Source organism: Panulirus ornatus, chromosome 15, assembly GCF_036320965.1.
Source record: "Panulirus ornatus isolate Po-2019 chromosome 15, ASM3632096v1, whole genome shotgun sequence".
Classification (NCBI taxonomy): domain Eukaryota; kingdom Metazoa; phylum Arthropoda; class Malacostraca; order Decapoda; family Palinuridae; genus Panulirus; species Panulirus ornatus.
Window position 1 is genome coordinate 556865 of NC_092238.1, and position 21749 is coordinate 578613.

The following is a 21749-nucleotide window of genomic DNA, read 5'->3' on the forward strand; positions in this document are numbered from 1 at the left end:
TTGGTACATTATTTTCTTCTCACAGTGACTGAATGATACGGGTAAAACATGTCCTAAACTTAACCATTCTGGGTAAAAATAAAACATAGTGAGAGGGAAAACTGACGAAACTATTAGATCTCTTCGGGTGCTTATAAACCTGACTCTTAAATGTGCAATGGTCATACGAAGAGGAAAAGACGAAAGGAAAAGAATTCTATAGCTTCGCTGCTCGGGAAAAGAACGCAACATAACGGTCAACCCTCATGTGTTCGGACTTGTCACAAATTCTTCGGAAGCAGCAGCCAGACGCCTGCCATAAATCCAAGCCGTGGAGGGAGGAAAAGCAACATCATAGCAATACTAATGAAAATAAAATTAAAAGGAGATTATTCTTCCTAATCCTGAGACAGTGAATTCAAGACACAGCGCCATGTGAAAGCTAGAACAGCGAAGGGCTGACGGGAGAAACTGGCTGGCCGTCAGGAGGGCAGAGGGGCGACCTGTTATCTGATATGTGCTGCCGCTATCAACTGTGGCCTCTCTCGAAGGTGTGTAATGAGCCCGCTCTGCCGCCTCCAGCTGTCTAGTGATGAGAGGGAGATAGAGACAGGGTCTTGAAGGGTTGTGCAGAGAGAGAGGGAGAGACATAAGAAAGATGAAGGGAGAGACAGCGCGAGATCACTAGGGAGACGGAAAAGTGGAAATAGAGGTGACATGAGATCAGGCACAGGTGTTGCTTCACAGAGAGTGTACCTGGCAACAGGAGTATATTCACCGTACGTTATGAGGGTGTGTTGCTCCTGTGTGAGATGAGGAGGCCAAGAAGTGCGTAAGTGCGTTGATTGGGTGCGTGGTGAGGCCAAGTGTATGTGCGAGGTGTGCTTGTGCTATGTCCGTCAAGACAACAATCACTGTCAGGGTCGGTCTATAACAACAATTATAACCTATTACAGTTTTTTATCTATATCAAAATTAGACTCTGTGTTGTCCTCTCCTGCACCATGATTTCCTTGTTCTGTAGAGCCTCTCATCTGCTCCTGTAACATGTATAATGCATGTCTTAACATAGATCATGCACAGGTTCCCTCGTGGTACTACAGTGTAGTGTTTAACTGCCAATTTCCACGCGGGTTAGGAGACAAACAAGTTTTCCTACAGACAAACAAACGTATTAAAATCAATCCATTTCCTACGGTCAGAGAAGGATATTAATTTAGTCTCCACAGACAAAGGCCGCGTCAGAATTTCCTTTCCAACAGACAAATATATCCTGGAGAACAGTATGTATCATAACGTAGAGGAGTTTCCCCTACACTTCCCACACATGAGTTAAATACTCATTTGGGAAAGATTTTCAATATTTTCCCAGAGATTCCTGCAAAGTTTTGATCTACTTGACTGATATTGGAATACTTCTGACATTCTTGGAGAATATTCACTAAGCACATAAGCACTATTTTTCTCACGTATATTTCATGGCTGAGCTTGACAGTCAGGTCTCATGTCTTGAAAACAAAATAATTATACGCCACATAACCTCAACTGTACCCAAACCAACATATCAAGTATTTACATTTACAAATAAATGAACATAAACAATATCTGATGAACCAAAGAACACGTTGAGATATCTATCAAAATACATCGCTTCTTAGAGATCTTTATAAGAAATACAGAGCCATATCTGAGAAGCTAAGCTCGAACTGAAATTGTTTACGAATTGGATATAACTTTAGGCAATGATTTACATGTGTGAATTATTACTCTATTTTGCTGATGCTTCTAGAAACATAAGTAAATATATATATATATATATATATATATATATATATATATATATATATATATATATATATATATATTTTTTTTTTTTTTTTTTTTTTTTTGCTTTGTCGCTGTCTCCCGCGTTTGCGAGGTAGCGCAAGGAAACATACGAAGGAAATGGCCCAACCCACCCCCATACACATGTATATACATACGTCCACACACGCAAATATACATACCTACACAGCTTTCCATGGTTTACCCCAGACGCTTCACATGCCTTGATTCAATCCACTGACAGCACGTCAACCCCGGTATACCACATCGCTCCAATTCACTCTATTCCTTGCCCTCCTTTCACCCTCCTGCATGTTCAGGCCCCGATCACACAAAATCTTTTTCACTCCATCTTTCCACCTCCAATTTGGTCTCCCACTTCTCCTCGTTCCCTCCACCTCCGACACATATATCCTCTTGGTCAATCTTTCCTCACTCATTCTCTCCATGTGCCCAAACCATTTCAAAACACCCTCTTCTGCTCTCTCAACCACGCTCTTTTTATTTCCACACATCTCTCTTACCCTTACGTTACTTACTCGATCAAACCACCTCACACCACACATTGTCCTCAAACATCTCATTTCCAGCACATCCATCCTCCTGCGCACAACTCTATCCATAGCCCACGCCTCGCAACCATACAACATTGTTGGAACCACTATTCCTTCAAACATACCCATTTTTGCTTTCCGAGATAATGTTCTCGACTTCCACACATTCTTCAAGGCTCCCAGAATTTTCGCCCCCTCCCCCACCCTATGATCCACTTCCGCTTCCATGGTTCCATCCGCTGCCAGATCCACTCCCAGATATCTAAAACACTTCACTTCCTCCAGTTTTTCTCCCTTCAAACTCACCTCCCAATTGACTTGACCCTCAACCCTACTGTACCTAATAACCTTGCTCTTATTCACATTTACTCTTAACTTTCTTCTTCCACACACTTTACCAAACTCAGTCACCAGCTTCTGCAGTTTCTCACATGAATCAGCCACCAGCGCTGTATCATCAGCGAACAACAACTGACTCACTTCCCAAGCTCTCTCATCCCCAACAGACTTCATACTTGCCCCTCTTTCCAAAACTCTTGCATTCACCTCCCTAACAACCCCATCCATAAACAAATTAAACAACCATGGAGACATCACACACCCCTGCCGCAAACCTACATTCACTGAGAACCAATCACTTTCCTCTCTTCCTACACGTACACATGCCTTACATCCTCGATAAAAACTTTTCACTGCTTCTAACAACTTGCCTCCCACACCATATATTCTTAATACCTTCCACAGAGCATCTCTATCAACTCTATCATATGCCTTCTCCAGATCCATAAATGCTACATACAAATCCATTTGCTTTTCTAAGTATTTCTCACATACATTCTTCAAAGCAAACACCTGATCCACACATCCTCTACCACTTCTGAAGCCACACTCCTCTTCCCCAATCTGATGCTCTGTACATGCCTTCACCCTCTCAATCAATACCCTCCCATATAATTTGCCAGGAATACTCAGCAAACTTATACCTCTGTAATTTGAGCACTCACTCTTACCCCCTTTGCCTTTGTACAATGGCACTATGCACGCATTCTGCCAATCCTCAGGCACCTCACCATGAGTCATACATACATTAAATAACCTTACCAACCAGTCAACAATACAGTCAACCCCTTTTTTAATAAATTCCACTGCAATACCATCCAAACCTGCTGCCTTGCCGACTTTCATCTTCCGCAAAGCTTTTACTACCTCTTCTCTGTTTACCAAATCATTTTCCCTAACCCTCGCACTTTGCACACCACCTTGACCAAAACACCCTATATCTGCCACTCTATCATCAAACACATTCAACAAACCTTCAAAATACTCACTCCATCTCCTTCTCACATCACCACTACTTGTTATCACCTCCCCATTTGCGCCCTTCACTGAAGTTCCCATTTGCTCCCTTGTCTTACGCACTTTATTTACCTCCTTCCAGAACATCTTTTTATTCTCCCTAAAATTTAATGATACTCTCTCACCCCAACTCTCATTTGCCCTTTTTTTCACCTCTTGCACCTTTCTCTTGACCTCCTGTCTCTTTCTTTTATATGTCTCCCACTCAACTGCATTTTTTCCCTGCAAAAATCGTCCAAATGCCTCTCTCTTCTCTTTCACTAATACTCTTACTTCTTCATCCCACCACTCACCACCCTTTCTAATCAACCCACCTCCCACTCTTCTCATGCCACAAGCATATATTTTTTTTTTTATATACTAATCGCCATTTCCCGCATTAGCGAGGTAGCGTTAAGAACAGAGGATGAGGACTGGGCCTTTGAGGGAATATCCTCACCTGGCCCCTTTCTCTGTTTCTTCTTTTGGAAAAAAAAAAAAAATGAGGGGAGGATTTCCAGCCTCCCGCTCCCTTCCCTTTTAGTTGCCTTCTACGACACGCAGGGAATACGTAGGAAGTATTCTTTCTCCCCTATCCCCAGGGATACTCAACGTGTGTATATATATATATATATATATATATATATATATATGTATGTAGCATTTATGGATCTGGAGAAGGCATATGATAGAGTTGATAGAGATGCTCTGTGGAAGGTATTAAGAATATATGGTGTGGGAGGCAAGTTGTTAGAAGCAGTGAAAAGTTTTTATCGAGGATGTAAGGCATGTGTACGTGTAGGAAGAGAGGAAAGTGATTGGTTCTCAGTGAATGTAGGTTTGCGGCAGGGGTGTGTGATGTCTCCATGGTTGTTTAATTTGTTTATGGATGGGGTTGTTAGGGAGGTAAATGCAAGAGTCTTGGAAAGAGGGGCAAGTATGAAGTCTGTTGGGGATGAGAGAGCTTGGGAAGTGAGTCAGTTGTTGTTCGCTGATGATACAGCGCTGGTGGCGGATTCATGTGAGAAACTGCAGAAGCTGGTGACGGAGTTTGGTAAAGTGTGTGGAAGAAGAAAGTTAAGAGTAAATGTGAATAAGAGCAAGGTTATTAGGTACAGTAGGGTTGAGGGTCAAGTCAATTGGGAGGTGAGTTTGAATGGTGAAAAACTGGAGGAAGTGAAGTGTTTTAGATATCTTGGAGTGGATCTGTCAGCGGATGGAACCATGGAAGCGGAAGTGGATCATAGGGTGGGGGAGGGGGCGAAAATTTTGGGAGCCTTGAAAAATGTGTGGAAGTCGAGAACATTATCCCGGAAAGCAAAAATGGGTATGTTTGAAGGAATAGTAGTTCCAACAATGTTGTATGGTTGCGAGGCGTGGGCTATGGATAGAGTTGTGCGCAGGAGGATGGATGTGCTGGAAATGAGATGTTTGAGGACAATGTGTGGTGTGAGGTGGTTTGATCGAGTAAGTAACGTAAGGGTAAGAGAGATGTGTGGAAATAAAAAGAGCGTGGTTGAGAGAGCAGAAGAGGGTGTTTTAAAATGGTTTGGGCACATGGAGAGAATGAGTGAGGAAAGATTGACCAAGAGGATATATGTGTCGGAGGTGGAGGGAACGAGGAGAAGAGGGAGACCAAATTGGAGGTGGAAAGATGGAGTGAAAAAGAGTTTGTGTGATCGGGGCCTGAACATGCAGGAGGGTGAAAGGAGGGCAAGGAATAGAGTGAATTGGAGCGATGTGGTATACAGGGGTTGACGTGCTGTCAGTGGATTGAATCAAGGCATGTGAAGCGTCCGGGGTAAACCATGGAAAGCTGTGTAGGTATGTATATTTGTGTGTGTGGACGTGTGTATGTACATGTGTATGGGGGGGGTTGGGCCATTTCTTTCGTCTGTTTCCTTGCGCTACCTCGCAAACGCGGGAGACAGCGACAAAGTATAAAAAAAAAAAATATATATATATATATATATATATATATATATATATATATATATATACCTGGGGATAATAATCACATCATCAGGGGAGATATAAGAAAAAGATATAAGTCGTTGATGCACAACGAAGAAACGTAGCTAGGACGCCATTTGGTAAACAAGTGATTGTGCAAGGCAGACAACGAGCGTATCATAAACTTATTGTGTGGATAACAAGGGGAATTGTTTACAAATCTTGTCAACAATAAAGCTATCCAATTTGTATAGATCTTCACTAATATTATGGTTATAATTCTTTGTGTATTTGATGATAGAAGGTGCAGTGATATTTCTCGTGGTACTGGAGTTAAGAGTTAATAACTGAGATGGCATTACTCCAGTCAGTACAATGATCATAGTTTTTAACGTGATTGAACAAGGCATTTGATTCTTATCCTCTTCATATACTATATTTATGTTGCTTAAGTCTAACAGAATGATCCTTACCAGTCTGCCCTGCATAAAACATCACAATTTCTACATGGCACTTTATAGATGCATCCAGGAGAATTTTTTGGCGAGTTGTAAACAAGTGATTGTCCAAGTGCTTGGACAATCACCCGTTTACCATATGGCGTCCTAGCTAAGTCTCTTCGCTGTATATCAACTGATTGTTATATTTCTTTCTTGTATCTCCCCTGATGATGCAAGTATTACACGAAAGTGCACTTGTGAACTTATCGTGTTTCATTTTCCCCGTGGACTCATAGGAATATACTTGATCAAGCGCAAAATTATGATCCTTTCCAATATATATATATATATATATATATATATATATATATATATATATATATATATATATATATATATATATATATATAATTGCAACATTTCGCATATACAAATGACAACAAATCCTCTTTATTCTAAAAAAAAATTCTATCCCAATATACATATATATATATATATATATATATATATATATATATATATATATATATATATATATATATATTTATCTTTTTTTTTTTTTATTATACTTTGTCGCTGTCTCCTGCGTTTGCGAGGTAGCGCAAGGAAACATACGAAAGAAATGGCCCAACCCCCCCCATACACATGTATATACATACGTCCACACACACAAATATACATACCTACACAGCTTTCCATGGTTTACCCCAGACGCTTCACATGCCTTGATTCAATCCACTGACAGCACGTCAACCCCGGTATACCACATCGCTCCAATTCACTCTATTCCTTGCCCTCCTTTCACCCTCCTGCATGTTCAGGCCCCGATCGCACAAAATCTTTTTCACTCCATCTTTCCACCTCCAATCTGGTCTCCCTCTTCTCCTCGTTCCTTCCACCTCCGACACATATATCCTCTTGGTCAATCTTTCCTCACTCATTCTCTCCATGTGCCCAAACCACTTCAAAACACCCTCTTCTGCTCTCTCAACCACGCTCTTTTTATTTCCACACATCTCTCTTACCCTTACGTTACTCACTCGATCAAACCACCTCACACCACACATTGTCCTCAAACATCTCATTTCCAGCACATATATATATATATATATATATATATATATATATATATATATATATATATATATATATTGGAAAGGATCATAATTTTGCGCTTGATCAAGTATATTCCTATGAGTCCACGGGGAAAATGAAACACGATAAGTTCACAAGTGCACTTTCGTGTAATACTCGCATCATCAGGGGAGATACAAGAAAGAAATATAACAATCAGTTGATATACAACGAAGAGACTTAGCTAGGACGCCATATGGTAAACGGGTGATTGTCCAAGCACTTGGACAATCACTTGTTTACAACTCACCAAAAAATTCTCCTGGATGCATCTATAAAGTGCCATGTAGAAATTGTGATGTTTTATGCAGGGCAGACTGGTAAGGATCATTCTGTTAGACTTAAGCAACATAAATATAGTATATGAAGAGGATAAGAATCAAATGCCTTGTTCAATCACGTTAAAAACTATGATCATTGTACTGACTGGAGTAATGCCATCTCAGTTATTAACTCTTAACTCCAGTACCACGAGAAATATCACTGCACCTTCTATCATCAAATACACAAAGAATTATAACCATAATATTAGTGAAGATCTATACAAATTGGATAGCTTTATTGTTGACAAGATTTGTAAACAATTCCCCTTGTTATCCACACAATAAGTTTATGATACGCTCGTTGTCTGCCTTGCACAATCACTTGTTTACCAAATGGCGTCCTAGCTACGTTTCTTCGTTGTGCATCAACGACTTATATCTTTTTCTTATATCTCCCCTGATGATGTGATTATTACACGAAAGTGCACTTGGGAACTCTTCGTGTTTCATTTTCCCCGTGGACTCATAGGAATATATATATATATATATATATATATATATATATATATATATATATATATATATATATATATATATATATATAAGTACATGCATTTGAGATTATGCTAGTAACAGTTAAAAGGCCAATGCAAGCAGTTAAGTAGCAATTAAATGTCATTAGATGCGATCAAAGTCAGTAGTAACAGTTAGAGGTCAAAAAACGTTTTCAGCTAGGGACACTAAAAGACTTGCTAAGGATCTGCTGGTAGATCTTTATTTAAAGAGCATTTACAAACACCATCAACATTCTATACTACACTTGCAATATTCCAGACTGCACGTCCAACATTCCTGACTGTCCCTCAATTATTCCAAACTGCGCCTTTAACATTCTAAACTGCGCCTACAGCATTCCAGACTGCACCTTAAATATTCCAGGCAATACCCGAAACATTCCAGACTCACCATCAACACTTCAGACTGCACCTCAAACATTTTGGATCGTACCACCATCAAGACTCCAGACTGCGCTTGTAACATTCCAGAATGCATCCTCAACATTCCGGACTACACCATCAACATTCCAGTCTGCAGTGGCAACAGTCTAGACCGCGACTCCACCATTCCAGACTACACCATCATCATTCCCGAGTGTATCTCAAGCATTCAAGACTTCAACACAAACATTCCAGCCTGCACCTGCAATATTCCAGACTGCGCCTCCAACATTCTAGCCTGGAAAGTAAGCAAGACGGAGTTGGACTTCCAGGGACACATCGATCGCCCGCCTGGAAACCGATTCATGGGAGAACTCTGACATTTTTCTTTATTGTTGGAAGGACATTTTCCTCTGGACAACTCTCAGGGAAGTGGAAGTGGCATTTTGGTCCATAAGTCTCGTGAGAATAAGTTGCAAATTTGCTGTATCTAAATTACTTACCTTTGTGAAAGTAGAAAACATTTTGAAAGTTATATTTTTTTCTGATACTTAGAAAATGAAGAATTTACTTTTGCTCTGACATATCTCAAAATTAAGCCTGTACTATAAGGTCACTTATATCACAGCTGGTCCAGACGTTTTAAATGCAACGTTCTTTATTAATGTAAGTTTAAGATTTGTCAATGATTTCTTTATGGTTTCCTGCACCAAGGTGTGAGGCACGGTTCACAACACCTGTTTAATTTAGAACGTAAGCTGCCTGCTAGACAGTTTACCTACAACGTCTTTCTCCAAAGCCCAAACCAGCCTGTTAAACCACACACCTCCAACGTTTCCTCCAAGACCCATACCATTAATTGCATTTAATTTCCTCCTGTTATCAGAAGTCCGTGAGTGACAGAAGCAATCTTGGCAGGGCCGGTCCAGGTGCTCAGGGAAAGGTACAAGATGAGGACGCAGGCAGTGTGCGCGCAAAAGATGGAGACGCTGGGGTGAGAGATGCTGGGGTGAGAGATGCTGGGGTGAGAGATGCTGGGGTGAAAGGTGCAGGGTGAGAGATGCTGGGGTAAGAGATGATGGAGTGAGAGATGCTAGGGCGAGAGACGGTGGTGATGGCATATGCCGGATAAGAGATGCTGCAATGAGAGATACTGGAGTAAGCGATTCTTGGGTGAGATATGCTTGCCTAACATACTGGGACACGAGATGCTGGGGTTAGAGACGCTTGGGTGAGATACTAAAGTTAATGATCCTGGGGTACTGAGAGATTCTGGGGCGTAAGAGTTGAGGGGGAATAGTGGATAATGGGGAGGCGACAAGCGTTGTGGTAGTCAGGGATGATGGTCATTATGGGGTCTATTGAGAGAAACAAAAGCTGATACAAGGGAGACTCATGAACAGCGGGAGGAGATGGATGCAGAGGAAACCATAGCGGGGGTGTTGAAGAGAGGGAGGTGATGACAAAGAGACATGAGAAGTGGAGGACGCTGGACGACCAGCAAGGAAGGCAGTCATGGGGGATGATGGGGAGTGGAAGATGAATATAATGGTGAGTGGAAGATGACGACAATGGGGATTAAGTTTAGGATAATAGAGAAAAGTGAATTATGTGGAAAAGAAATGGGGGCTCGAAAAAGCATGAGAAGCAGAAGATATCGTATAACTGAAAACCAATAAAGGAGCTCAGATTATGAGGAGATCAAGAGTACCTGCAGAAGAGGATAATGAGTAGATAATAGAGGTGAAGGCTGAGGAATAAAGCAAGGGGTGGAGTGGTCTGGGGGGGTGCATGGGATGGGGCATGAGGGGTGGAAATGGAGAGTTCTGAACCTGAGTGGGAGTTAGTGGATGGGAGATGGGGGGGGGGGGGGAGGAGAAGGAAAGACGTATGCTGGGGTACGAGGGGAGAGGGATATGGGGGGGGGGTAATGTGGGAAAGAAAGATGCTGAGATAAGAAGAGAGGGAGTTTGGGAGTTAGTGGGGGGGAGAGTGGATGCTGAGGGTGAGTAGGGGAGGGAAGGCTGCTAAGATGAGTGGGAAGAGGGGTGCTAGAGTGAGTGGGAAGAGAGAAGGGAGGCTGGGAATTGAGCTGGTGGGAGAAGTAGATGTTGGGGGTGAGTAGGCGAGCCAGGGATGCCGAAAGGGAGAGGGTAGGAGAGAGGGATGCTGGAGTAAGCGAAGGAGAGAGGATGTTGAGGGAGTGGGGAAGAGAAAAGAAGTTTGGGAAAGTTGGAGAGAGTAAGGCGGGGTAGAGTGAGGGACAGGGGATGCTAGGAGAGGGTGGGAGAGAAAGGGGTGGTGGGAATGAGCAAGGAGAGAGAGGGATGCTAGGAGTGAGTAGGAGAGAGAGGGATGCTGGGAGTGAGTGGGAGAGAGAGAGGGGGGATGCTGGGAGTGGGGGAGAGAGGGATGCTGGGAGTGAGCGGGGAGAGAGGAATCCTGGGAGTAAGAAGAGGAGACAGGGAAGCTAGGAGTAAATTGGGAAGAGAAGAATGCTGGGATTACGTAGGGGATAGAGGGATGCCTGGAGTAAGTGGGGAGAGAGAGAGAGAGAGAGAGAGAGAGAGAGAGAGAGAGAGAGAGAGAGAGAGAGAGAGAGAGAGAGAGAGAGAGAGATGATTGGAGAGAGTGAAAGGGAAAGAGGGAAGCTGGGAGAAAGGGTAGGTGGGTGAGAGAAAGGTAAATGAGTGGGAGAGTGAGTGAGTGGTAGAGAAAGAGATTGGGAGGGACAGAGAACGGCTGGGAGATTGAGCGAATCTGATTGTGGCTGGGCGAGAGGGAGGCTGGAAGAGATGGGGTGGGAAAGAGGAAATCTGGGAGAGTGTATAGGTGGGAGAGAAGAGGGCTGGGAGAGTGTATGGGTGGGAGAGAGGAGGGCTGGGAGAGTGTATGGGTGGGAGAGAGGAGGGCTGGGAGAGTGTATGGGTGGGAGAGAGGAAAGCTGGGAGAGTGCATGGGTGGGAGAAAGGAGGACTGGGAGAGTGTATGGGTGGGAGAGAGGAAAGCTGGGAGAGTGTATGGGTGGGAGAGAGGAGGGCTGGGAGAGTGTATGGATGGGAGAGAGGAGGGCTGGGAGAGTGTATGGGTGGGAGAGTGGAGGGCTGGGAGAGTGTATGGGTGGGAGAGAGGAGGGCTGGGAGAGTGTATGGGTGGGAGAGAAGAGGGCTGGGAGAGTTTTTCATTTTTGCCATAAGACATCAGTTGTAGTGTACAGGGAGCTGTTGCCCAGCGTGTCACATCACCAGTCTGTATGATCCATTACTGACAACACTGCTACGATGTGGTACCCCGATAGTGCTATGATGTGGTACCTCCATAGTGCTATGATGTGGTACCTCTATAATGCTATGATGTGGTACCTCCATAGTGCTATGATGTGGTACCCCCATAGTGTTATGCTGTGGAATCTCTGTGGTGTAGTTCTGTGATACTCCTCTAGTGTAGTGTTGTAGTACTATGCTGTGTCGCTGTGCTATGGTGTCCTGTGCTGAGGTGGTGTGGTACTCTCGTGATACTGTGCTATGATACCCCCATAGTGCAATGGTGTGATACCCCATAATGCTGTGCTGTGGTACCCTATGCAGTGGTGTAGTGTTGTGGCACTCCTATGGTGTAGTTATGTTTCACTGTGTTGTGTTACTGGGTTGTGGTATCACTGTGGAGCTGTGATGTGGTATTCCAGCAATGTAATGCTGTGGTGGCACTCCTATGGTGGAGTGTTGTACTACTGTTCCAGTGGTGCTGTGTTGTGGTACCCTTCTAACGTGGTGCTATGTTGTGGTAACCCTCTAATGTGGTGCTGTGTTGTGGTACCCTTCTAACGTGGTGGTGTGTTATGGTAACCCTCTAACGTGGTGCTGTGTTGTGGTAACCCTTTCGTGTGGTGCTACAGTAATGTGTTGCGTTATCCCTGTGGTGGTATTATGTGGTACCCCTGCGGTACAAGGCTGTGAAGCTGGACTGTGGCAACAAGTCGTGCTGTACCTTGCTACCGTGTTGCTTTGCTATGGTATTCTGGTGGCTCAGGAATGGTCGTGAAGTGTGGTACCATGCTGCAGTGAGGTGTTGTGTTACTGTGAGAATACTTTGGTACTGTGATGATATTATTGTGTCGTGTCTGTCCACCAGTATTGTAACCCGTGTGCTGTAGCCTGGTAACTCTTTGGTGCTGCACTGCTGCGGAATGCTCAGGTACTGCTGGTGTGAAGCTGTGCTTTAGTACCCCGTAGCGATATGCTCTGCTAGTTCTGTGCTCTGTGCACTCTGGCGTTGATCTGTGGTGTTGCGCTGCGTCATGTCGCTGTGTTGTGAGGTGTTGTTTATTATGGTGAAGTGATGTGACTGTATTGTGCCGCTACTGAGCTTTCGTTGGCTGCTGTGTGGTGTGGGGTACACATTTTTCATAGCGTTCTGCGGTGCTTGGCGCTATTTGTGTGGTAATGTTGGAATGTTGTGTTGAGCTGTTGTACTCTTGTACTTTGGTGTTGGAGTGTTGTATGACGATGTATTGCTGCACTATCGTGTATTACTGTGATGCTGTATTGTTGAGTGATGCAGTAGGGTTCTAATACTGTATTATGCTGTGGTGTTCTACTACTGTGTGATTCTGTGATGTTGAAATCTCGTGTGGCGCTATGGTGCGATCCTGCTGTACTCTGGTGAGAAGTTATAATGATGTACTACTGTGTAATACTGTGGTTCAGTACTGTATACTGCTTTAGGATGCAGCGATGTTTGTTGTTCAAAGATGTTGCGATACCTGCATTGTTTTGTAATTGTGTGGTGTTGCCTCATACTGTGGCACTGTTATGTTGTTTTGTGCTATGGTACTGTGTTGTTGTATGGTGCTCTGGTGCTCTGCGGAAATATTGTGCGATGCTGTGGTGCCGTACTATCATGTGATACTGTGGTGCAGTACTATCATGTGATACTGTGGTGCAGTACTATCATGCAATACTGTGGTGCAATACTATCATGTGATACTGTGGTGCAATACTACCATGTGATACTGTGGTGCAGTACTATCATGTGATACTGTGGTGCAGTACTATCATGTGATACTGTGGTGCAGTACTATCATGCAATACTGTGGTGCAATACTATCATGTGATACTGTGGTGCAATACTATCATGTGATACTGTGGTGCAGTACTATCATGTGATACTGTGGTGCAGTACTATCATGTGATACTGTGGTGCAATACTAACATGCAATACTGTGGTGCAATACTAACATGCAATACTGTGGTGCAATACTATCATGTGATACTGTGGTGCAGTACTATCATGAGATACTGTGGTGCAGTACTATCATGTGATACTGTGGTGCAATACTATCATGTGATACTGTGGTGCAGTACTATCATGTGATACTGTGGTGCAGTACTATCATGTGATACTGTGGTGCAGTACTATTATGCAATACTGTGGTGCAATACTATCATGTGATACTGTGGTGCAATACTATCATGTGATACTGTGGTGCAGTACTATCATGTGATACTGTCGTGCAGTACTATCATGTGATACTGTGGTGCAATACTAACATGCAATACTGTGGTGCAATACTATCATGTGATACTGTCGTGCAGTACTATCATGCAATACTGTAGTGCAATACTATCATGTGATACCGTAGTGTAGTACTATCATGTGATACTGTGGTGCAATACTATCATGTGATACCGTAGTGTAGTACTATCATGTGATACTGTGGTGCAATACTATCATGTGATACTGTGGTGCAATACTATCATGTGATACTGTGGTGCAGTACTATCATGTGATACTGTCGTGCAGTACTATCATGCGATACTGTGGTGCAGTACTATCATGCAATACTGTGGTGCAATACTATCATGTGATACTGTGGTGCAATACTATCATGTGATACTGTGGTGCAGTACTAGCATGTGATACTGTGGTGCAATACTATTATGTGATACTGTGGTGCAGTACTATCATGTGATATTGTGGTGCAATACTCTCATGTGATACTGTGGTGCAGTACTATCATGCAATACTGTGGTGCAATACTATTATGTGATACCGTAGTGTAGTACTATCTTGCAGTACTGTGGTGCAATACTATCATGTGATATTGTGATGCAGCACTATCATGTGATACTGTGGTGCAATACTATCATGTGATATTGTGATGCAGTACTATCATGTGATACCGTAGTGTAGTAATATCATGTGATACTGTGGTGCAGTACTATCATGTGATACTATGGTGCAGTACTATCATGTGATACTGTGGTGCGGTACTATCATGTGATACTGTGGTGCAGTTCTATCATGAGATAGTGTGGTGCAGTACTATCATGTGATACTGTGGTGCAGTACTATCATGTGCTACTGTGGTGCAATGCTATCAAGTGATACTGTGGTGCAGTACTATCATGTGATACTGTGGTGCAGTACTATTATGCAATACTGTGGTGCAATACTATCATGTGATACTGTGGTGCAATACTATCATGTGATACTGTGGTGCAGTACTATCATGTGATACTGTGGTGCAGTACTATCATGTGATACTGTGGTGCAATACTAACATGCAATACTGTGGTGCAATACTAACATGCAATACTGTGGTGCAATACTATCATGTGATACTGTGGTGCAGTACTATCATGTGATACTGTGGTGCAATACTATCATGTGATACTGTGGTGCAGTACTATCATGTGATACTGTGGTGCAGTACTATCATGTGATACTGTGGTGCAGTACTATCATAATGTGATACTGTGGTGCAGTACTATCATCATGTGATACTGTGGTGCAGTACTATCATGTGATACTGTGGTGCAATACTATAACGTGATACTGTGGTGCAGTACTATCATGTGATACTGTGGTGCAGTACTATCATGTGATACTGTGGTGCAGTACTATCATGTGATACTGTGGTGCAGTACTATCATGTAATACTGTGGTGCAGTACTATCATAATGTGATACTGTGGTGCAGTACTATCATCATGTGATACTGTGGTGCAGTACTATCATGTGATACTGTTTTGCAATACTATCATGTGATACTGTGGTGCAATACTATCATGTGATACTGTGGTGCAGTACTATCATGTGATACTCTGGTGCAGTGCTATCATGAGATACTGTGATGCAGCGATGTCATGTGATAGCGTCGTACAGTACTATATCATGTGATACTGTGGTGCAGCACTATAATGTGATCGTGTTTTGCTGTACTGTTGTGCGATGCTACATATCTGTGTTATGCTATGAGCTGAACTGTCCTGTGGTTCTATGCTAGTGAATGGTGCTCTGGGGCTGTACAGCTGTGTGATGTTGCTATGAAACTGTGGAGCTTTAGTGCTCTATGATACTGTGATGTTGTAGTGCTGTATTTTGTGTGATGCTGTGCTTATATGTGATACTGTGGCGCTGTAGACCTGCACTGTTCTGTAATGCTATGAGGTTTTACCTGTGTGATGTGGTTTTTTTTTGTGTTCTGGTGTTGTACTGTTGATTGGTACTGTGGTGCTTTACTGCTGTGCGATGCTGAAGCGTGGTGGTGCTTTTCTATCATCTGATGCGGTAGTGATGTATTGCTGTACTGTTATGTGATGCTGTGTGGCTGTACTGCTGTGTGGTGATGTGGTTCTGCAGTGCTGTGTGACGCTTTGGTTCTATGGTGCTGAACTTTTGCGTGATGCCCTGATGGCGTACTGCTGTGTGATGCTGTGGTGCTATGTAAACTACAGTGATATTGTGTTGAGTGTTCTGTGGAACTGTGGAGATGTAATGTCGTATGACAGAGTGGTGTTGCAATATTGTGTGAAGCTGTAGTCCTATGTAATACTACAGTGATGTGGTGTTGCACTGTTGTGTTAAGCTGTACTTTCGACATATCAAGAGCTACAACTCCAGATTCTTTGTGGGATGATAACCAGATACTAGTGAGACAACAAAAGACATGTATGACCAGCGAATCATACCTTGCGAAAGGAATCCTGATGATCAGAGACGAAAGTGTGTGTGTTAAGGTCCCGAATGAACTGGTAGTTCCCTAAACATTCCAAGCCTTTAAAATGAGAGCAACCGGACGACTGTTGGAAAGGTTTGAGTAGTCATCCTTTTTTGAAACAGGTTATACACATGCATATTTCCAGAAAAAGGAAAACTTTTGGTTTGGTCGCAGAAATGGAACTAAGGATCAAGCACAACGCGCAAGTTCAGAGGCACATTTCTTCAAAACATTGTAGAAAGGGGAATTCCGTCATAGTGTCTCTAGTGATGTGCTTCTTACCTGAACGAGAAGAGACGAAGGGAAGGTGTAGAGGATTAGTAAGAGGGTGATGCATCATCAGGAATGATAGAATGTTACGGTTATCTAAGATAAATTTAATGAAGAAAAAGAGACAAACAGAAAGACTTCCTCAGGGAGATATGTTGCACCATCACCATTATAACTAGGCCTCTTCTGTAGCCAATGTCCTGACACAACAAAATTAGTGGCACATGTCTCAAAATAGAGTGCCACATGTCCCAGAATTGTGCCACATGCACAAAGAGAGTAAGACAATGTCACATGCACCAAGATGGAAGACAGTGTTATATGTCCTAAGGTAGTAAATGCCACATGCCCCACCCAGGACACAAGGCCAGGGGAGTGCCTGCAGGAGGCCTGGCTGTACGGGTTGTTACCTGAGGAGTTCTGGCGTGACTGGTGCAAGCATGACGGTGGCGCCGGCGGCCAGCTGGAGCATGTCCAGGTTCCTAGGAGGTCGAGGTCTGGCCCGGCGGGCCATCCTATGGGCCGCGGCCCGAGGCACCAGGGCCCCATGGTAGCAGGTGTAGGAGGGCCGCCTCTGCCGGTCATTCCCGGCGCTGCTCGTCCGACGGGTCTTGGGCTCCTCTTTCTCCTTCTCTTCTTCTTCCTCTTCTTCTTCAAACTCTTCATCGTCGTCGTCGTCGTCGCTGGCCACCTTCCCCCCGACGCCGCGATCGTCGAGGTCGGCGCCCATGCCCGAATCGTCGGTGTTTTCCCGGTCGGGGTCGGGAGGAAGAGCCAAAGGCTGACTGCTAAATGCGACGGTGGAGTCGATGCCAGAAATGGCCCCATGCTCAGCCTGCGACAGGTTGCGTCTGACGGTGGAGGGCCGCCCGAGGGCGCTCTGGTAGAGGCCCTCCGGCCGGCGGTTCATCACTTGGCAGCAGAGGCTGGCGAGGCCAGAGGCCGGGAGCTACCGCAAGGGCGCGACGCCCCCGCCCGCTTGATCCGCGGGACAACCACACCGCCCCGCACCATCACACGCCCGCGATCCTTTACTTGGGAAAGAACAAAAATGTCAACAACACACGAAAAACACACCCCTATTGCTGCTGCTGCTGCTGCACATTGAATTGCCTTTTGATAACTTTCCTTTTGAATGTCGCACAATGTCTTCGTCATCCCAAGATGTCTAAAAGCTCTTTTAAAGAGCCTAAATTCTTCACCTTTTACTATTGAAATACGCTACGGCGATCAACTTCGCTATGCGCATCATTAATAGAATTCATTTATGATAAAAAAAAACACGTTAATAATATAAATAAGAATAATAAGACCTTAGATTAGCTTACTATTATACTTTTATAAGCCTGTACAGGATCTGCTTCCCTGTGATACATGGCACTATATGTATTCTTGACTTACCATTGTGTAAAATTTGTTTTGTAGTATATATCCTTAATCAACTGACAAGTACTATTAATGAAGCAGTGGTATGTATAACGGATATAACAATATGTAAAATTACACTTTCCATGGTTTACCCCAGACTCTTCACATGCCCTGGTTCAATCCACTGACAGCACGTCGACCCCGGTATACCATATCGTTCCAATTCACTCTATTCCTTGCATGCTTTTCACCCTCCTGTATGGTCAGGCCCCGATCGCTCAAAATCTTTTCTACTCCATCCTTCCACCTCCAATTTGGTCTCCCACCTCTGACACATATATCCTCTTTGTCAATCTTTCCTCACTCATTCTCTCCATGTGACCAAACCATTTCAAAACACCCTCTTCTTCTCTCTCAACCACGCTCTTTTTATTTCCACACATCTCTCTTACCCTTTCATTACTTACTCGATCAAACCACTTCACACCACATATTGTCCTCAAACATCTCATTTCCAACACATCCACTCTCCTCCGCACAACTCTATCTATTGCCCATGCCTCACAACCATATTATATATATATATATATATATATATATATATATATATATATATATATATATAATGGTTTGGTAACGAGATGAAAAAGGCCTGAAATAAGCGGCTGGAGTGGATGGAATTACATCTTAACTTCACAGGGAATGGACTAGGCGTTACTGAATGATTAGTTGTGTCAAGGCTACATCATCATAGGTCAGGATATATCATTACAGCCCCATCCAAGATCTTGGCAAACTGCTAAGGCTCTACCAAACGCCATAAACTGTCAAGGATTAAGTAAAAACCATGACAAACTGTCGAGGCTCCACTGTGAGTCATGATGAAATAGAATTTTGACGGAAAATTTTCCAGGAGAGTTGCAAGATGCCACGTCTTAAGGATGCCATGAAACTCCTGCAAGAATCCGTTTACCGTGTGACACATACTGCCCTGAAGATACGACCTTGAGCACCTCTTGCACGACGGTAAGAGTCATGGGCATGATGGCTGACGTTTGACCTGATCTCTAAAGGTCAGGTCAAACACCAGGCTATCATACCCAAGAGTCGCAACGCCGTGTTCAAGGGTCGTTCCATCGTGCATAAGGGCAGAACCGTAGAGCTCAAGGGTCGCGTCTTAGTCCCTTACGAGGTAAAGACGCTAATTAAAAGTTTGCATATCCTGGTTACTGAATACGACCTTCACCTACAAACGCTGATGAGAACGAACTGACGCACAAACGGATAGACTAACACCGTATTGCCCCTCCATAGAACCCGTTAGACTGCATAGTCGAAAATACACGAAATGTAGACAGATGATAACCTTTGAAATTCTTGAAGGAAACTTAGTACTGGAGTTTGATGTCAGCAACCATCCCTGACATTCAGTGTTACCATGACAACCGTATCTGCTGACGATAACTGCCATATACTGCCACTGTGATGATGATAACATAACTGCCATATACTGCCACTGTGTTGATGATAACATAACTGCCATATACTGCCACTGTGATGATGATAACATAACTGCCATATACTGCCACTGTGTTGATGATAACATAACTGCCATATACTGCCACTGTGTTGATGATAACATAACTGCCATATACTGCCACTGTGTTGATTCTTCAAATCAGTCAGACAGAACATTTTGTTTATCATAGTTCAGTTTTATCATCATACTATATCCGCTTTCATTTCAGTATTCTGAATCACTACCCTGGCCATATTACCTCGTTAGTGAACCACAACGATAAAACTGATGTTTTGCAGGTAACTACTGTCCCGTGGCACTTCTCATACACCACATTACTGGGTAACACATTTCTTCATCAAGATAATAGTCCAGTAATTCTGGCATGTGCTTTACAGTAAAATAAACAAGGAAATTCTCTCCAAATTATAACATAATAAACGTATGATCGCTACTGCCTTCCATTAATTCTGACATCAAGAGCTCTGAAGTACTTAAATACCTGGACCAATTAAGTCTTAACAAATCCAACGGCCCAGATAACTCAGCGCTAAGACTTTTAAAGGTCAAGAGAAGCTGATATACCTCATAACAAAAATATTTAACAAATCTCTATCGGATGGTCAGGTGCCAACAGACTAGATACTAGCAAATGTGACTCTTATATATAAAAAGTGAGACAAAAAGTGTGCCTTCAACTACCGCCCGATTAGCCTTACGTCAGTGTTGGGTAAAATGATGGAAAATAACACGAGATAAAATTGTCACGTTTCCAGAAGATCACAAAATTAAATGTGACAATCAACACTGTTTTCGCAATAGATCCTGCCTGACGAATTTGCTGGAATCTTTTAATGATATTCATCAGAATTGAGATGAAAAATTACCGTCTGTGTAGTATATTTAGATTTACAAAAGGCTTTCCATTAAGTATCTCACAAGAGACTTTTACATAAACTCAAAGCACAAGGAATCGGTGAAGAACTCTGTACATGGACCAGTCTGGCTTACCAGAAGAAAGCAACGTGCAGCATTAAACGGCGAAGTCTCAGATTGGCTAGACGTAACGAGTGGTGTGCCACAAGGGTCTGTCCAAGGCCCAATTCTTTTCATAATATACATTAATGACCTTGAACTCGGTCTCATATCTAAGATCTCCAAATTTGCTGACGATACTAAACTAGGATGTAGAGCTGTAAACAGGCGGGACTGCGAAATGATTTAAAGAGATCTTAACTTACTAGCAGTGTGATCAGACAGATGGCAAATGAAGTTTAATGTAGAGAAGTGTAAAGTTATGCACTTTGGAGACAAGAATATACGTTATGACTACAAACTATTCGGAAACTCTCTAACTAAAGTAAATGAAGAAAAGGACCTTAGAGTTATCATTAGCAACAATTTGAAATACACTAAACAGTGTCAACCAGCAAGTAAAAAAGACAACCAAATGTTAGGTTTCATAGCCAGGAACATAGATCATAAGACACCAGAAACAATTCTCACACTTTAGACTTCTTTAGTAACACCACACCTTAAATATGCAGTCCCGCTTTGGCCCCCAAACCATAAAAAAGACAAGGAAACATTAGACCAAGTACGATGACGCTCGACAAAACTGATCCCATCCCTTAGAAACCTGACATACGAAGAGAGGCTAAAACGATTGGATCTCTTTTCCCCTAATAAACGTAGACTTCGCGGCGACTTAATCCAAGTGTTCAAAATCTGAACAAGTTCGATAAAGTAAACCACGAACATCTTTTCGAAGTACAAGAACATACGGTTCCCAGGACAAATGGAATAAAACTCAAAGATAAAAGATGTAGAACGAACGAGGTAAAATGCTTTACCTCTAGGTGTGTTGAGCACTGGAATAAGATACCGTCAGACGTAGTGAATGGTAAGACTATAAATACCTTCAAAAGTCGTTTAGACAAATATTTTATAAATTCAGTTATACTGTGAGAATATCACCAGAAATAAACGTATAAATTCAGTTATACTGTGAGAATATCACCAGAAATAAACGTATAAATTCAGGTATACTGTGAGAATATCACCAGAAATAAACGTGTAAACGACAGCGGTAACGGAGACTCTAAAGCTAATGTGCAGCAGCGGGGAGTCGGTGATGGCTTAAAAAACTGCCGAGTGGAATTACATTTTCT

General features: G+C 42.9%; 1 protein-coding gene and 1 long non-coding RNA gene across 2 annotated transcripts in view; both read right to left on the reverse strand.

The window, feature by feature from the left end:
* Positions 1–21749, reverse strand: part of LOC139753645 (uncharacterized) — a 238055-nt gene that overhangs the window by 30294 nt on the left and 186012 nt on the right. The gene's annotated exons all lie outside the window — the stretch shown is intronic.
* The window catches only part of LOC139753643 (uncharacterized), a 132791-nt gene continuing 128139 nt past the window's right edge, over positions 17098–21749 (reverse strand). The window contains exon 2 of the mRNA XM_071670253.1: positions 17098–17725. Within this exon, the coding sequence (XP_071526354.1) occupies positions 17098–17601 (504 nt within the window). The 5' untranslated portion in view covers positions 17602–17725. The remainder of the gene's footprint in view (positions 17726–21749) is intronic.